Here is a 15,836-nt window from a genome sequence, read left to right as displayed (position 1 = left end):
TTAAAACTGTCGTCCTGATTAAAGAAGTAATAAAACTCTCCTTATTTAGACTAGTTGAGTATCTGGAGCATCAGCATTTGTGGGTTCGATTACAGGTTTAAAATGGCCAGAAACAAAGAAATGTCTTCTGAAACTCGTCAATCTATCCTTGTTCTGAGATGTGACGGCTATTCCATGCAGGAAATTGCCAAGAAACTGAAGATCTCGTACAACACTGTGTACTACTTCATTCACAGACAAACGCAAACTGGCTCTAACCAGAATAGAAATAGGAGTGGGAGGCCCAGGTGGACAACTGAGCAAGAGGACAAGTACATTAGAGTGTCTAGTTTGAGAAACAGACACCTCACAAGTCCTCAACTGACAGCTTCATTAAACACCCGTCTCAAAGTCAACAGTGAAGAGTCGACTCCGGGATGAGTTCCTCTGTCCCGTGTCTGTGTTCTTTTGCCCATCTTAATCTTTTTTTTATTGGTCAGTCTGAGATATGGCTTTTACTTTGCAACTCTGCCTGGAAGGCCAGCATCCCGGAGTCGCCTCTTCACTGTTGATGGTGAGACTGGTGTTTTGCGGATACTATTTAATGAAGCTGCCAGTTAAGGACTTGTGAGGCATCTGTTTCTCAAACAAGATACTCTAATGTACTTGTGATCTTGCTCAGTTGTGCACCGGGGCCTCCCACTCCTCTTTCTATTCTGGTTCGAGACAGTTTGCGCTGTTCTGTGAAGGGAGTAGTACACAGTATTGTGCAAGATCTTCAGCTTCTTGGCAATTTCCTGCATGGAATAGCCTTCATTTCTCAGAACAAGAATAGACTGACGAGTTTCAGAAGAAAGTACCTGCTCCAGATACTCAACTAGTCTAAAGAAGGCCAGTTTTATTGCATCTTTAATCAGAACAACAGTTTTCAGCTGTGCTAACATAATTGCAAAAGGGTTTTCTAATGATCAATTAGCCTTTTCAAATGATAAACTTGGATTAGCTAACACAACAAGCCATTGGAAAACAGTAGTGATGGTTGCTGATAATGGGCTATTGTATGCCTATGTACATATTCCATTAAATATCTGCAGTTTCCAGCTGCAATAGTAATTTACAACATTAACAATGTTTACACTGTATTTCTGATACATTTGATGTTATTTTAATGGACAAAAAATGTTATTTAAAAAAAAGGACATTTCTAAGTGACCCCAAACTTTTGAAATGTAGAGTATATATACAGCTTGTCAGGCCTATAGGAACATTAGCTATAAAATAATAATAATATAAATAATATACATTGATGGTTTCTTTTTAAAGTTCATGATTATGATTAATTGTATATTTTATATAACTGGGTAACTTGTATAGTTGTTTAGTTGTATAGTTGTATAGTTGTTTAGTTTCTTGTTGCTGTTCTCTCATTTTATAGCTGCCCTCTTTCTATGTTAGCAAATTGCTAATTACAAATGTTTGAATAAATGAATGAGTATTGTTCTCAATGGAAGGGATAACAGTAGCCCACACATACACCTGTGTCCCCCCTTCCTGCTCTTGCGCTTACAAGCTGTGTTTCGGGCAGAGGTGGTGTACAGTCGATGCCCTCCAGCCATGCTATGTGACGCTTTTTGATGGGTCTTTAGTTCCACCTGCGGAAATCAATCCTGTCTGGTCCTGTTTCCAACTTGAGCTTTCTGCAGAGTGGCCAAAGTTACGTACCATTTGGTTAACGTGTAATATGCTCAGGCAACGTTTGAGGTCTAAACAAATAACTCCTTACTGCCTTGGTAAAACAAACCAAATGTTTATAGGAGTTTAAGTCTGATGAAACGCAGCAGCATCCTGTAGCCTAGGTATTGGTGGAATTGAGTTTCTATTCTATTCTATTCCCTATGTATTTTTCCACATAACATTATATTTTATTTATTTCACCATGACAAAAAGCTAAATTTACTCGTGGATGTCATTTTTTAAATTCTATATAAGTTAGCCGAATATTTTAAGCATCTGATTCTTCATTCTAAACTAAATTATTTGATAGATAGATAGATGATTAAGCAATCAACTCTATGGCTTTTGAAAACTGCCCTTCTGGGTGGTTCAGATAAAAACGAGAAGAAAACACAACCTGGTTTGATTAATGAATAATGGGGGAACATAAACCTACCAGTTGGAAGGCACTTGAAGACCTTCCTTGTGATACTCGACTTAATGTGTGGTCACCTCTCAGATTTCCAGTAAACGGCAAGAAAGCACTTTATACAGACCTATTCCATGGCGTGGAGAATACACCAAGCCGCTGTAGGTGCTTTTTCGTGTATGTTTTAAATTAAGAAACGTCATATCAATTTGTGCTCAGCCAAGTTTTTCGGTTAATATTATTCCCCTCAATGAATGCAGGAGAGACATGTTTTCTATAAAAAATCACTGAAGGTTAACCACGAGGACAATCACTATCCACACAGTGGAAATATAGTATAAGGGCTCTATAACATCCGCATCGCGAAGGTTCAGCTTTACAGCATGATTTAAATTAACTTGACATTTCTATCGCTGAATCTGTAACGCTTCGGCGTTACAGAATGAATATATCTCTAATAATAATAATAATAATAATAATAATAGTAATAAAGGATTAAACTATTAAATTCAACGAAAATTAATTGCCTCAAATTAACATTATCACAGGTCCCCCTCTAAGACACATTTCAATGGGGTTTATTCTGTCTATAAAATGTAACAATGTTAGTTGTACCAATAGTCTAGACTAGCCTACTACAACGAATCCAGATAATCTGAGTTAGAATAAAAATGGTAAAAATATATATATTTGCGTTGGTTGTCCTTCAAATAATTCAGATAGGCCTATGCAGGATGTTGCAGCTTGGAACATAATGCACCAGGCTACATAGAAACGAAACAAAAACCTATCTAAATCTGTTGGATTGCAGTTTTCATATTATATTTAAACGATAATCTGATTAATAAATAAGGTTTGACATTGTAGTAAATGACACCTGGATATACCGTATAGTTTATATTCTTAATATAAAATACAAATGTGCCATTTGAATTCTAAGAAGAAAAAAATGAAAATAACATTGTTTTTAAAATAAATACACAACCATTGTTTATTAAATCACATAGCCTTATTGTAGTGACTGTTGTGCCAGCATCCATGGCGTCCAACTAAACAAAGTGTCTGTCATTCTTTAGACAAGGTCTATTTTCCCAATTTCCCAACGCGCTTTCTTTGGGGTTATTACCTATCTGGTTATTTTGTACAAATATTTTGGGTTCAGATAGTGTCCCTTCCTAGTTCAACCCGGTTTTGTCTTAACCTACACTGCACAAAAGCCACTAACTCTCCACCAGTAAATCACAGTCTGAAATGTTTGAGGAATGGATAGCTACAGTAGCTTATTTCTGGTTTCCAAAACAAGTGTTTTGTTTTATAGTGTTTGGTGCCCATTCTTTTATTTGATTTTAGTTTGAGGGTTTTAGTCCATGTTGTGACTCTTTGTGTCTTCTTAAGTCGACTTTTCTCTGGAATCCCTTGCTGCAGAGGTCGCATCCGAATGGTTTGAAGCCCGTGTGTTTCCGGCTGTGCGTTATGAGGTTGGAGCTCTGGCTGAACGCTTTCCCACACACTTGGCATTTGTGCGGCTTCTCACCTGCAGAACAAAAATGTAAACATTAACCAAAGTGTTACCTTCAGTAGCCAAACCATATAGGCAAGCAAGCTGTTTTATTTGATTTTATTGTATCAGGTCTTCAGGAAAAATGCATGTCGATAACGCATGACCTCACCATTATGCATTGGGTGGCCGTGTATGCAATGAACATATTTAGTGTTGCAGCGAGGTCTACTAATAGACTAACATTTCTGACGCCTACTTGCCTGTGTGGATGAATGTATGTTTCTTCATGTCTGATTTCTGGTGGAACCTCTTCCCGCAATGCTGGCATGGGTAAGGCCGTGTATCAGAGTGGATGAGGAGATGCGTGGAGAGAGTCGATGACCTTTTGAAGCTTTTACCGCATATTTTGCAATCAAAGCTTCTTTCCTGTGGAAGTATATAGGCAAATATAAGTCTAAATATGATATTTATTAGCTCGTCAAAACAGTAAAGTAGCCTATTTTGCTTGTTGCCTTTGAATAATCAATGACAAAAACTAGAATGGTCTAGATTCTAGAATAGTCACCTGAGAGTGCACAGCTTTATGTTGCTCGAGGCTGACAGCATGTCCGAAGGTTTTGCCACAGATATCACAAGCGTAGGGCCTCGTGCCACTGTGTGATCTGCGAACGTGGACCTCCAACCCATGGGGAGTCGAAAACGCCTGCAGAGGGAAGTTGTGTGAAATTCGTGAGGGAAATGATGATGGTACAAGGTAAATAAAGAGAGGGACAATTGTGTCCATAACCATACATCTCCAAGCGAATCATTGCAAACATAAACTGCTTAAATCTTTACATTTGCATACATTATCTTACCTTACTGCATTTGATGCACTTGTAGGTACCATTCAGAATGAACCGTGAGCAGGGTAAGTCAGACACAGCCTTGATTTCTGGGCTTTTCCCGTACAGGTTCCTTTCAGAATACAACCCTATCCCGGGGGCGGCAGCTCTCTCGAACAGACCGGCAGCGGACCGGTAATCACTGTCATTTTCTGCTACCGGACTTCTGTTAAAGAGGGTTGGTTCAATGGCCCGGTCGCGGTAGTACCCTAACTCCGGGCTTCTCTTCAAGTCCATGGGGTGGTGGTGCTGGTGATGGAGACTCTGCTGGACCAGGTGACGGATGTCCGAACCAGAGTAACTGTTCCACGCATAGGGCCGGAAGGGAACAACGGGGAAGGGTTGTGTCTCGTTCACCGGGGGAGACAGGGATTTCTCTGAATCTACTATTGCGTTGCAAAAATAAATATTAATAATTAGTGTAGGCCTATTGTGATTTAATAGTTTAAGATGGATATCGGCCTACAAGCAATCAGGATGTCCCATCATCAAATTGTGAAATTGTAATCGCAGTGCATAATTTATCATTGCCTCTGCTACAATCTCCCACTTTGGGATAGCTACATTTTAATGAACCCCACACTAGATCTCTACCTGGTGATGCTGAAGGCGATGGAGGCCGCCAGAAGTCTTCATAAACTGAAGCTGGACTGCACACACTGTCCCCACAGCTGAGTGTGGACTTGGAGGAGAAGTCAGCCGTGTCCACTAGGTGAGAGTCTGGGGAGAACCCGCGGATGGCATCGCCTCCTGTCAAGGCATCCGAGTCATCTAAAATGTTACTATTCTCTGTTTTAATTACAACGAGGACCACGTGAGTAGCCTATTACAATAGCCTTAGCCTATAACAACGACAAAAATACAACTTTGCTTATGATATCCTAATACTGTAATAATTACTGTAAGAAGAAACAATATAAATAACTTTAGTAATAGCCTATATGTGTCAGTACAATTAAACGTTATGAATAATTATACGAGCAAAATCATTCCACTGAGGTTAGTGTAGCTATCGAAATAATGTAAACATGTACGATTTGGCTACAGGATAAGCCCTTATGGGATATATATTCCTTTGAATTAACAGCTAGGTTTTCATTATAAATCATAGGCCTGTATTTATAATATATTGCTGCTTCTTTTGAATAAAGCCGTGCCTCACAATTTAACAATCTGTAAAACTAGACAAATAAAAGTGGATATTTATAACAATATAATTAGGCTACAGAAAAACGAGTTTGTTCCATTTCGATTGAAATATTTTGCATGTACAAATGGTGCACCTCACACAACATCCAGACATTAACATGGAAATAACAACCACATACCTGCACATATATGAGCTAAGATTGTATCCAGTCTACTGTAGTCATCTTCTAAGGACCGAGGCTTGTGGTAGCTGTGCGCCTTCTTACTCTTCACCAAGAAGGACCGAGGCATTTTCACTCTCCTTGTTCGGTCTCTGCTAATATCCAAAATCACTGGCCATCCAGATCCAATAGCAATCTGCACCTCTGTTCCTGGGATGCGGTGTTGCAGTCTTATCCCTGAAAAGATTTGAAGACTATTGGTTGACAATGTGTGGTCAACTATAAGAGATTTCTGGCTGAAGATGGAGCACGCGCACACGCCCTCTCACGTCTGCCAGGTGTTGTGGGCGGGGACAGGTGCCGAGGCTTGAGGAAACTCCTCCACAGTTCATTGCCGCCCCTGGAGCCTATGATTGGTCCGTCTCCAGAACAAACAGCTCCCCAGACCACTCCCCCTCACGGATCAGCCTGTATCCCTCCACGGGGAATTAAAACCCATGGCAATCAGGATAAGTGATACACTGCTTTATGTGTTACTTAATCCCTCCCTATACCTAGCTGCAGGACAGACAGGAGGGAGAGGAAACGCGGAGACCAACAGCACCTGGGTGCCAGTCAGTCAGGGTTGCTGTGGACCGGAGTGTGCTACGTGTGCCTCTAATCAACATGACTCATGCGACGTGTTATCTACATGCTTGATAATGGTACATAATCCACCTATTTCCGTAATCGATTGAGCACGAATGAAAATGCGAATTAGAGAATAGTAGGCGAAGTATGGACGTGGTTGTGCCCATATAGTCACATGTTGAATAGCCCCTCACTGGCTTACATAGCATTTCTCAAAATGAATAAATGTTGGAAAAATACTAATGCATGATAATACTGCATCAGTGTGTAATTGTCTTGCGTCTTTCACAAATGTATTTTTATCCATCAATTTGGTCGGTGTCTCTTCATATATACATAAGGCTATATTTAATAACCGCAGACAGTCGCTGTCCATACGACTGCCTGCGGGTCCACGGAAGTTTCGTATTTCCCGCAGTATTATAATATGCTCAATGAGTGAACAGTGTTACCTCTGTTCTCTGTGCGCATAGTAAGGCCGCTGATTACCTGTTCTGGACCAATTACGCACAGAACAACAGGCATTCAGCTCGCCTAGCACTCTAGACTGCCAGTGGGGCGGAGAATATCAGTATCAGTCACGTTTCAACCAGCTGATGGCGCGTGCCAGACATTCAGGATATGTGATAGACATAAGTTCTATGTCCTTACATTATAGGTCTACTACGTTATCTTGCTACAATATTCATATTCGACAGGTGAAATGATTAACTCAAAAACACCTATAAGCCTATTCTTTGAAATTATTTGGAGTATACCACAATGTAACTAAATGAGTTAGTTATGGAAGTTAAAACTTGGCCAATCAAACGAAATAATAGCAATATTGGTACGAATTCATATTTAAATATAAATGTACGCCTATTCGGTTATGACCTTTGCAGTGAGACAATATGTTGGTGACAAGAAGAGTTATAAAACATTTTATAATAAATAATTTTGTTTTAGACTCATGACGTAGCATTATTTTTTAGTTATTTTCTGTCATCTTATTTCTATTATTTTTTAAATGCAGAAGTATTCTATCGGGTGCAGAAAGGCAGGCCAAAAGCCACAAGTGACTTGCAGGAAATCAAAGCGCCATATGCCCTCTATCGATTAGAAACATCGCCGCTGCATCCGGAACTCGCATTGGGTTGGAGGAGATATGACACGCTACCGCAACACAATCTCAAAAGAAAACGCCATGGCTACCGATCAAACACAAGACACACTGACGCGAGGTAGTCCTGACCATTGCCCAATTTCTGGTGCAATGATATGACTGATGTGACTTTATTTCATATAAAAGCTTAGAAAATATATTCAACTAATCAAACCACTGGATCGTATTTTGAAACGCTTTAATAGCACAATCCAAGCAAATCATTGAGGTAGAAGTTCATTTCTAGCCTATTTGAATGAAAAAACGTTTTATGCAATTAATTATAGGCCTATCATTTAACAAAATAGCATTCAAAGAGTCAAATAACTTAGGTTATTAAATTTGATAGGCTATACAATACATCAGATAAGAATGCCTTTGGCACCACCAATGCATAGCCTATCAGTTAGCCTATTGCTCGTTTATCTCAATAATAATCATACATTATGAGGCCGTTTATCAAAATTCAGCAGGCCTATACTTTCCAACTAAATAACCAGTCATCTGATTGATTTGTTCTCCCTTTATGCATAGCTTATTAAGCAACAGGTCCTTCGTGTCTTTTTCCATATGGCTATTAGCGGTTTTATGTGCATTAGGTATAGATTTTTTTTTTTAAAAAAGTACAATCAACAACCATTGCTGAAATATTTATAATTTATAGACTAACTTTGTTTAAAAAAAAGGTTTTTCATACAAGTTTTTGCTTATTGAAATGTATCATGGTTTTGAAGGATGGAATCAATGGCATTGGCTGCCTGTAATGAACATAATAGTCTCTGTTGAAAGCCTCTCATTTGAAATGCGCGCTGGATCCCACCGCACAGTTCAACAAATACGAAAAAGCAGCCTAAGCCTACGCATATAAACCTACAGCCTTTTAGCTCAAAGGTTTCTGACACACAACATAATTCTAAAGGTCGCCTCTCCACTGAGTCAGAAATGTACAGCTATGTTTAAGGTATTCTAATAAATTAAATTACTCCACATTTTGGCCAGGAAAACGAAAAATGTTGAGCATCTATGCTGCATTGCGCAATTCATCCACGTGTTTAGATAAAGTCTTACACATGTTCTTATCAATAAAGAACTGTACATGTTTTATGTTGTAGCCTATCAATTTAATATTATGCCCGTGTGCGTCCTCTTAACGCGGTATACTATAGCCATGCAATTGACCTAGAAAAATGAAGAGGTTGACAGTCGTGGAGCAGGTTCAAGGCATAGCCTACCGGAGTTCAAGCGTAATGAAAGCTCCTCAGACTTGTCACAACAACCCGGGTCCAGTGCCGCTGAAGGATCTTATGCGTTGTTGTCCCATTGAAAGGTGCATCGCAAGACATGCAGCTCTGAAAGTTGGCCTCTTAAAAGCAGCAGAATGATTGACTTCCTGAACGTTATTTCAGACATTTGATTCATACAGATGTGGAGGAAGAAAGAAGGGGGGGGGGGGTTAGAGCATCACGGACTGACTGAGCGCTAATTCTAACTAAGCTCAACATTGAACCTTGTCAAATTGGCATAGGTTACCAATGAAATAGTGTATTAAGGACAAAGTGCCGTATAATTATTTAATCCGTTATCCAATGGGCGTTGTACATTTTAACTGCAAAACATTTTTTTACCCACCCAAATCAAATACAGTTGGGGAGAGTGGGGTAAATTGAAACATTTTCTAGAATCAGCATCAAAAAGCAAACACTATTCTTTCTAACAAAGATATCTACATATATTCCAGGATTTTGTATGTCCATAGAAATCAGAAGTCATGCATTTATTACAGTTTTGAAAACATAGTTTGTCCAAAGAAAGTGGTCTCCTGGCACAATTTACCCTGGGTATGAGGTAAATTGAGCTGTGGGACAGGTTAAATTAAGCTGCCTACACATTTCTGTGTTGAATGAAATATTACCACAATCTTTCTAAAACCATATCTATCTTTATTTCCCAAACACAATTCAATACAATCACAATCACTTCGTCTTCTAATAATTTTAAGCATCAGCATAACAGACTTAACACCTAACACTGTACTTTTTAAATACTTAACGTAGGCCAGCCCCTGTTGTTACCTCACATCCCAGCGATAATGTCCAATGATCAAATTTGCAATGAATCTGACTTTTAGTCCATGAGAAGATTATTATTTTAAGCGTTAGCTTAATTAACCTAGTCAAAAAAGTGAATTGTTAATAGTTTCCTTATTTAAGATAGTAAATGTATCATGGGCCTGCATGGTGTTATTTGGATTTTCCAAAATGTTCAAGATTGGAGGGAAATTTGTTCAGCATAAGGAAAGGCACAGAAAGTGTCTATGTTAAAGGGGTCGCAAATATGAGGGATTAAGTGAGGCTATTTATAATAGCGCCACCTATAGGCCAATTGGTGCCATTGTTTTTGACCAAATTACACATGGCCTCTCGTTTCTGTATGCCAAATTTGAATAAAAAAAGTTGATCTATGCTTGAGTTATTTAACCATGTCGAGGAAAATAAATTATCTAAGAATAACAATAGCTTTGCTGTGAACCCCTAACAATGATATATAGGGAGGGTAAATAGCCCATCAATTCATGCAACCCAAAACTATTTTAAGGTTATTTAAAAAAAATCGGAAACCACTGACATGATACTGCAGTAAAAGATGTAAGAATGGAATTGTATTTGCTCCACCATGGTTACTATTACAGCACATCAGTAAACACTATATATAACATCAACATGAAAATGTTTATCAAATAGTTTATTTGTGAACTCAAACACATTCATTTCACATACATGTTTTCAGAGTGTGGTAATGATTATTCCATAGTGTTATTACTCCATGTAGACTTCTCTCTTTACTGCATTAGGAATATCACATCAGTATCACAAAACCTCTTCTGAACAATGAGTCCGTGTGTTCTGGATATAAATATGTTGCAGAGACTTGGCTGATAGGTTTTTGGTTCTAATGTCTTAAAGGGCCACTGCTTTAAAAAACGTTAATAAATCTAGCCATTATAAGATGTCCATTGTTGTGGGCCTCATTTCCAAGTTGCGATGTAATTTAAGCGTTACGATGATTGTACCGAATGCATCGTTATTTACGAGCTAACTTTAAGTGTTCCCAAAACAAGCACGTAAAGAGACCATGTGTCGAGACTGATGGGATAGAAAGAAAAACAGCGCTCGGATCAGCTTTCTCCATTCAAATCTTATTTTAACATAACATTTTGCCACAATACTGATGACAGATCAGCTCATAGAGAGAGATCACCACCTATAGCTATCGAAGGCGACACGGTTTATTATGCTTATAATAATGCACGAAATCACAGATTGGGCATATCATTACACACGTTGTCACACGGAGACAAACATTACAAATTGTAGCCTAGTCGCAAACCAGAACTCAACTGATTGAACATGAACTTGATTTAAATAAGATTAAAATAGCCTAATTAGGCTCTATTGTCCATATAATATGTGTAATAATCTCGGTTTTAATTTGCTTGCAACAATTAGAAATACTTTGGCAACTTTGTATTTGTAGTCAACTAACGTCCTTCTGAAGTTATCGGCCGTTACAGTCAGACCAATAGAATCATGATGTTTAGGAGATTTTTAGCGGAGATCTGTGAATAAAGTGACGCGGAAGGGCAAAAATAAATCTAACGATGCACGTTGACTGCTCTACGAGTAGTCTGGATCACTCGTAGATGTGCAAAGGTTTTTAAGAGCCACGTTACTAACGCAGGCTCAGGGAAACACCTTGGCTACTAAATATACATAGTAATAAGGTTGTAAGGATTATCTTAATGCTACGAAGGCTCTGGGAAACAAGGCGCAGGTCATGTCAACCTAGAGAAGTTGTCTGTTTTAGTGTTCTGCTAATCCTGATAATGGATCAACATCAACCTTTATGAAACCAAGTGGTGCATATTTATCTGGCAGGCAGAGCCTACTGTTTAAAATGCCATCATTGTCCCAGATCTGTCATGCCAAGGCATCACAACGAGTTATAGGCTATACAGCACAACCCATCCTACAGTTTGGTAACACTTGACAATACACTCTGCTTCATTCACAGAGGAAACAAACAGCACATTTCTTATGATGCATGCCAAATGGCAAGCTATTACCTACATAGTGCATTACTTTTTACCAAAAGCAGTGCACTACACATAGGGAATAGTTTGCCATTTGACAGACATGTAGAATTATCTTCTTAGTATTTTCAGATAAAAGTATTGTTTCATTGGCTTGGACAGTCATTCATTTCGTGCAAAAGTACAACATAGCAATACTTCTGTTTAACATTATTTATGTTGATACAAGATTCAGATTACAGTTCTTATACTTTTCATTATGTCCCTTAATTATTATTTATTTAAAGATCAATATTCCCACTTTAGATATAGCAGTACTTCTAAATCTGGGCTGGTTTACTTAATAAACTAGTTACATGCTTCCATTAACCAAAATGCTGAAACGTATCCTAATCTATGAAATTATGAAGCGATCCTAAATCTGCCCTTCCTCCAAAAGTAAGATCGTCCCAACAGAGAAAAGTAGGATATATGAAAACATCTACAGAACATTGAGACTGTGGATACGTTCCCATACTCTACCCCTTTTCCGAAGAGTGCACTGGTGTAGGGAATATGGTGAAAACTCCCTTCATGCTTGCTTGCACCAATCCAATGCCTTTAAATGCATGAGGGCACGTGCACAAGTGCTCACTTCTGGAAAAGGGTGGACAATTGGAACACAGCCCACATCTGAAAGAAATGTCTGCTAATCAGTTATCTGTGCATTTTGACAAAACTAGAGTGATATGTCCCTTTCAGCCGCATCCTACATTAAACAGATATGCAATAATTCATTAGATACATATTTTCAAGTCAAAATGGACATGAAAAACAAACAATTACATATATACGGAGTATACAGGATTCAAATTGACCTTTGGATAGGCCTATACCAGGCCTGATGATAAATAGGTTGTATGTCTCAAGGCCAAAAAGCCAACATTATGTCAACCTAGGTCGTGCACATTGTTGCAAACGGCAAGTTTTGAAACAAAAACATGTTTTAAATTTTGTTTTTAGAGAAGTGGTACACCGTTCCTGGAGGAACTGCAAAGCTCCATTTCCAACTCCTTGGTCTAAAAATCTATTTAGTATATAGTCCCCTGATGGGGGACATATCAGCTGTTAAACTGTTAACACTAGTCCCTCCCTTTTTTGGTCATTTTTTTCTTCTCTTTGTTTGCTGTCTAGTGAATACGACCCTAATGCTTGTTGACACTTTCTGTTTGATACTGGGGCTCATGAACCATGTTCAATAGAGACATTCATCACTCTTCAGTACATTATTCTCTCCTGATATAATAAAGACACCCACACAAAAGGGCTCTATACATTTTTGATTGTCCACTTATAAAAGCGATAAAAAATTAAAAACGGATTGAAAGAAGTGTCATAGTCATCATAAAGCATAAAACATTTTATTGCACAGTCTCTGTGTGTTGTATCTGTTGTACCATGGTTGGTTGTGGGGCTGAGGGAGAGCCTGTAGTTTGGTTGTCTGTGTGGGGTTACCCTGGACAGGCTAAGCCTAGCTTCGTGGAGCACAGGCGGCTACTTGAACCTCCATGTTGTCCTTCTCTGATCTGCCTGCCTGGGGTCCAGACCAGAACAACACACGGATATGATCCTCTTCTGGTGGGTTTTGGCGAAACAAGAGTAAAGCAGACTGACGCAACGGACAAAGAAAAAAACCAACAAAACCAACTCCACCACAGGTGTGATTCTGCTACGACTTCACTTGTTGACAAAGCCCACACATTCCATTCCAAGCTTCCAAAGATGCCATTGAAAGGAGCTCCCTACATTGGAGTCCCACAGACAGTCAGACGCCATTCTCCTGAAGAGTGGCTTGCTACCATGGACAACCCCTCTGTCCCACTGTACCAGATCAGAACTGCCCTGATCAGCCTCCAGGCATCTAGCGATGGTGTCCATCACCCAGTCACACGGTGGTGTGTTTGTGGGTGCCAATGGGAGGCACAGAGAGAACCAGACCATGCCCATCATCATCCCCCTCACTGTCAGTGTCCCCAAGACCCAGGGAGGGGTGCAGCCTGATGCGGCTGATGCTGCTGTGCTGATGGTCCAGGTGGGAGGGGGTCTTGCCTACACCTGTGTCTTCGTCCGAGGAGTGGTACGACTCATCATCTGGTATGTAGTGATTGACAATGTGGATCCCATCAAAAGCGGGCTGATTGGACATGCTGCTCCCCCTCTGGCCTTTTAGGCAGCGGATCTGTGGAAAAAGAGTAGAAGCGTTTAAAGGAGGAGCATGTAGAGTAATGCATAATGGGGACGTGTAAATAAACACACTGGTGAAGGGGAATTGTAAAATTAAAGATCCATATATTGCCAAGGCACATGAGAACATCATGGTTGTTGATCTTTCTAGAAATCACGTGCAAACTACAACAAAGACGTCAACACCAATGAAAACACAAGTTCTGAAATTGACACTTGGAGATTAATTTCTAAACACATGCAGCGGGCACGTTCACACTCATTTGGGTAGACATGTTCCAGAAGCGGCTGTCGGGAGGAAAGATAGGAGGATGGGCTCATTGTAATGGTTGGAATTGAATAAATGGAACTGAGCCAAATATGTTGTTTCCATATGTTTGGTACCTTTTCATTTATTCCATTCCAGCCATTACAATGAGCCTGTCCTCCTATAGCTCCTCCCACCAACCTCCTCCTCTGACCATGCTCCACCCTTCACCACAACACATTAGGTATAGGCTGCAAAACCAGTGGAAGATGGGTAGAGGTCAGGTCAAAAGCTTGGTCTGTGCCACACCTGCCCTGCCTAGAACTCACCTGGGTCAGCCTGCCTCGCAAAGACAGACATGTAGGGAGAGAGACACACTTAGAAATCTAGTTATTGTACCGGTACTTGTCACTTTTCTCAAATATTAGTGCTTCATCTGTTAAATGTTAAAAATAACAAATGTACAACGGAGATCAGTGATTTGAAACTACCGTATTAACTTGACTGATGCAAGTGTGCAAAGACACTTCCAGGCTAAAAACCAAGAGCCGTTCGTGGCTTATTTTTGATCCTGAGAAAGATTAGTCAACTTTGGTTTAGCTCAACTCTGTGGCTGACTGGAAACCTTACTCTCTTATGAGAATGTGTGATTGAAAAGAACTGAGGCGACACTTTTTCTTCTTGGTCCAAGTGTCTCACTACTGCTCTTCTAACATCCCCAAGAAATGCATAAATTTGGCCTAATAATTATGCATTGGAAAAAATGGAATCAACTAGCATATTCACCACTTATTTTACCACTTCTGAGACAGTCTTTTGATTCTTATAATCAAATTTATTATTTTGTGTGCAAAAAAAAAAAAATCAGTAGTCTAGTCAGCATTTCCAACTAACTGCAGTATCTCCAGGATTAGATCCCTCAGGTCATGAAGGTCCGGCAGGGGAGTTTGTACACCCAGATCCTGGCTATGAGGCCATTTAGAACCTTACACCACCAACGCTTCAATCAGCATGTTTCATAGTTTCACTGCCGCCCATTAGTTTAACACCACTGACCAAATGGCACCCTATTCACTTAATTGTGCACTACGTTTGACCAGACCCTGGTCAAATTTAATGCACTATTATCCTTTTCACATGTGAGTTCCAAATATCTCTAACTGTCGCCCCTGCATGAGTTCTTTTCATGCACGTGATGTCAGAATGCTTTCACAGTTCCAAAATGTGATTGTTACGCAACAGGACAGTTACCCGCGCTGCCCTCAAACCAAGGCACGCTGACTGCTAATTATCTATAGGCTGTTTCAACTTGTCAAATTAAAAATATTTTCTAACAAGTTTTATTTTCTAACAACAGTTTGAATTTAGGTGTGTTCCGCCTCCTCGTTAATTCACATAAGAAGTAGCCCATTTCAATTTCAATATTGTGGACAATTTACGATGGAGGCTTTATTGAGGGGACAAACATCTCTCGTCAAAGAGGGCCCAAGCACTTCCCCAGTGTTTCCCCAGATCAAGTATGAAGACATTGCGCATCTCTACTCAGAACAGGCCTTGCACAAACATTTTCCCCCAGCACATTTTCTGGCTGGCACCTGCCTTTCCTTCATGATTGTTTTCCTTATAAAATTGGACATGTGTGCGTTCCTATCAAAGTAAGTGGCTTATTTTCTGTATATCGTGTT

At 39.6% G+C, this 15,836-nt stretch overlaps 2 protein-coding genes across 10 annotated transcripts in view; both read right to left on the bottom strand.

Annotated features, from left to right (window-relative positions):
• Positions 1 to 3,089: 3,089 nt before the first annotated feature.
• LOC123996768 (zinc finger protein Gfi-1-like) lies at positions 3,090 to 8,946 on the bottom strand. 4 transcript variants are annotated; one of them, XM_046300450.1, is made up of 7 exons: positions 8,824 to 8,946; positions 5,836 to 6,054; positions 5,102 to 5,296; positions 4,481 to 4,893; positions 4,189 to 4,326; positions 3,884 to 4,049; positions 3,090 to 3,656 (listed from the first exon to the last, which is right to left on the bottom strand). In XM_046300450.1, the coding sequence occupies exons 2-7, from the start codon at positions 5,945 to 5,947 to the stop codon at positions 3,469 to 3,471; spliced, it is 1,212 nt and encodes a 403-aa protein (XP_046156406.1). In that variant the 5' UTR covers positions 5,948 to 6,054; positions 8,824 to 8,946; the 3' UTR covers positions 3,090 to 3,468. The 4 variants fall into 4 exon arrangements, with proteins under 4 accessions (XP_046156406.1, XP_046156407.1, XP_046156405.1 ...); XM_046300451.1 differs by having other exon boundaries at positions 5,836 to 6,285; positions 8,824 to 8,918; XM_046300449.1 differs by lacking the exon at positions 8,824 to 8,946 and having other exon boundaries at positions 5,836 to 8,377.
• Positions 8,947 to 11,628: 2,682 nt separating this feature from the next.
• Positions 11,629 to 15,836, bottom strand: part of LOC123996763 (ecotropic viral integration site 5 protein homolog) — a 62,064-nt gene continuing 57,856 nt past the window's right edge. For all 6 annotated transcript variants that reach the window (XM_046300440.1, XM_046300437.1, XM_046300441.1 and 3 more), the window contains one exon: positions 11,629 to 13,899. In XM_046300440.1, coding sequence (XP_046156396.1) covers positions 13,606 to 13,899 — 294 coding nt within the window. In that variant the 3' untranslated portion in view covers positions 11,629 to 13,605. The remainder of the gene's footprint in view (positions 13,900 to 15,836) is intronic.

Source organism: Oncorhynchus gorbuscha, linkage group LG15 (assembly GCF_021184085.1).
Source record: "Oncorhynchus gorbuscha isolate QuinsamMale2020 ecotype Even-year linkage group LG15, OgorEven_v1.0, whole genome shotgun sequence".
Classification (NCBI taxonomy): domain Eukaryota; kingdom Metazoa; phylum Chordata; class Actinopteri; order Salmoniformes; family Salmonidae; genus Oncorhynchus; species Oncorhynchus gorbuscha.
Note: the sequence above shows the minus strand (reverse complement) of the source record. Positions and strands in the feature narration are given on the sequence as shown.

What these genes read in the sequence shown, in the direction of transcription:
- LOC123996768 (XM_046300450.1), bottom strand. Translation starts at nt 5,947, where the DNA reads ATGCCTCGGTCCTTCTTGGTGAAGAGTAAGAAGGCGCACAGCTACCAC. An exon ending in CTTAGCTCATATATGTGCAG is followed by an intron (nt 5,297 to 5,835) that starts GTATGTGGTTGT and finishes TAATTAAAACAG; the next exon opens with AGAATAGTAACATTTTAGAT. An exon ending in AGTGCATCAAATGCAGTAAG is followed by an intron (nt 4,327 to 4,480) that starts GTAAGATAATGT and finishes TTCCCTCTGCAG; the next exon opens with GCGTTTTCGACTCCCCATGG.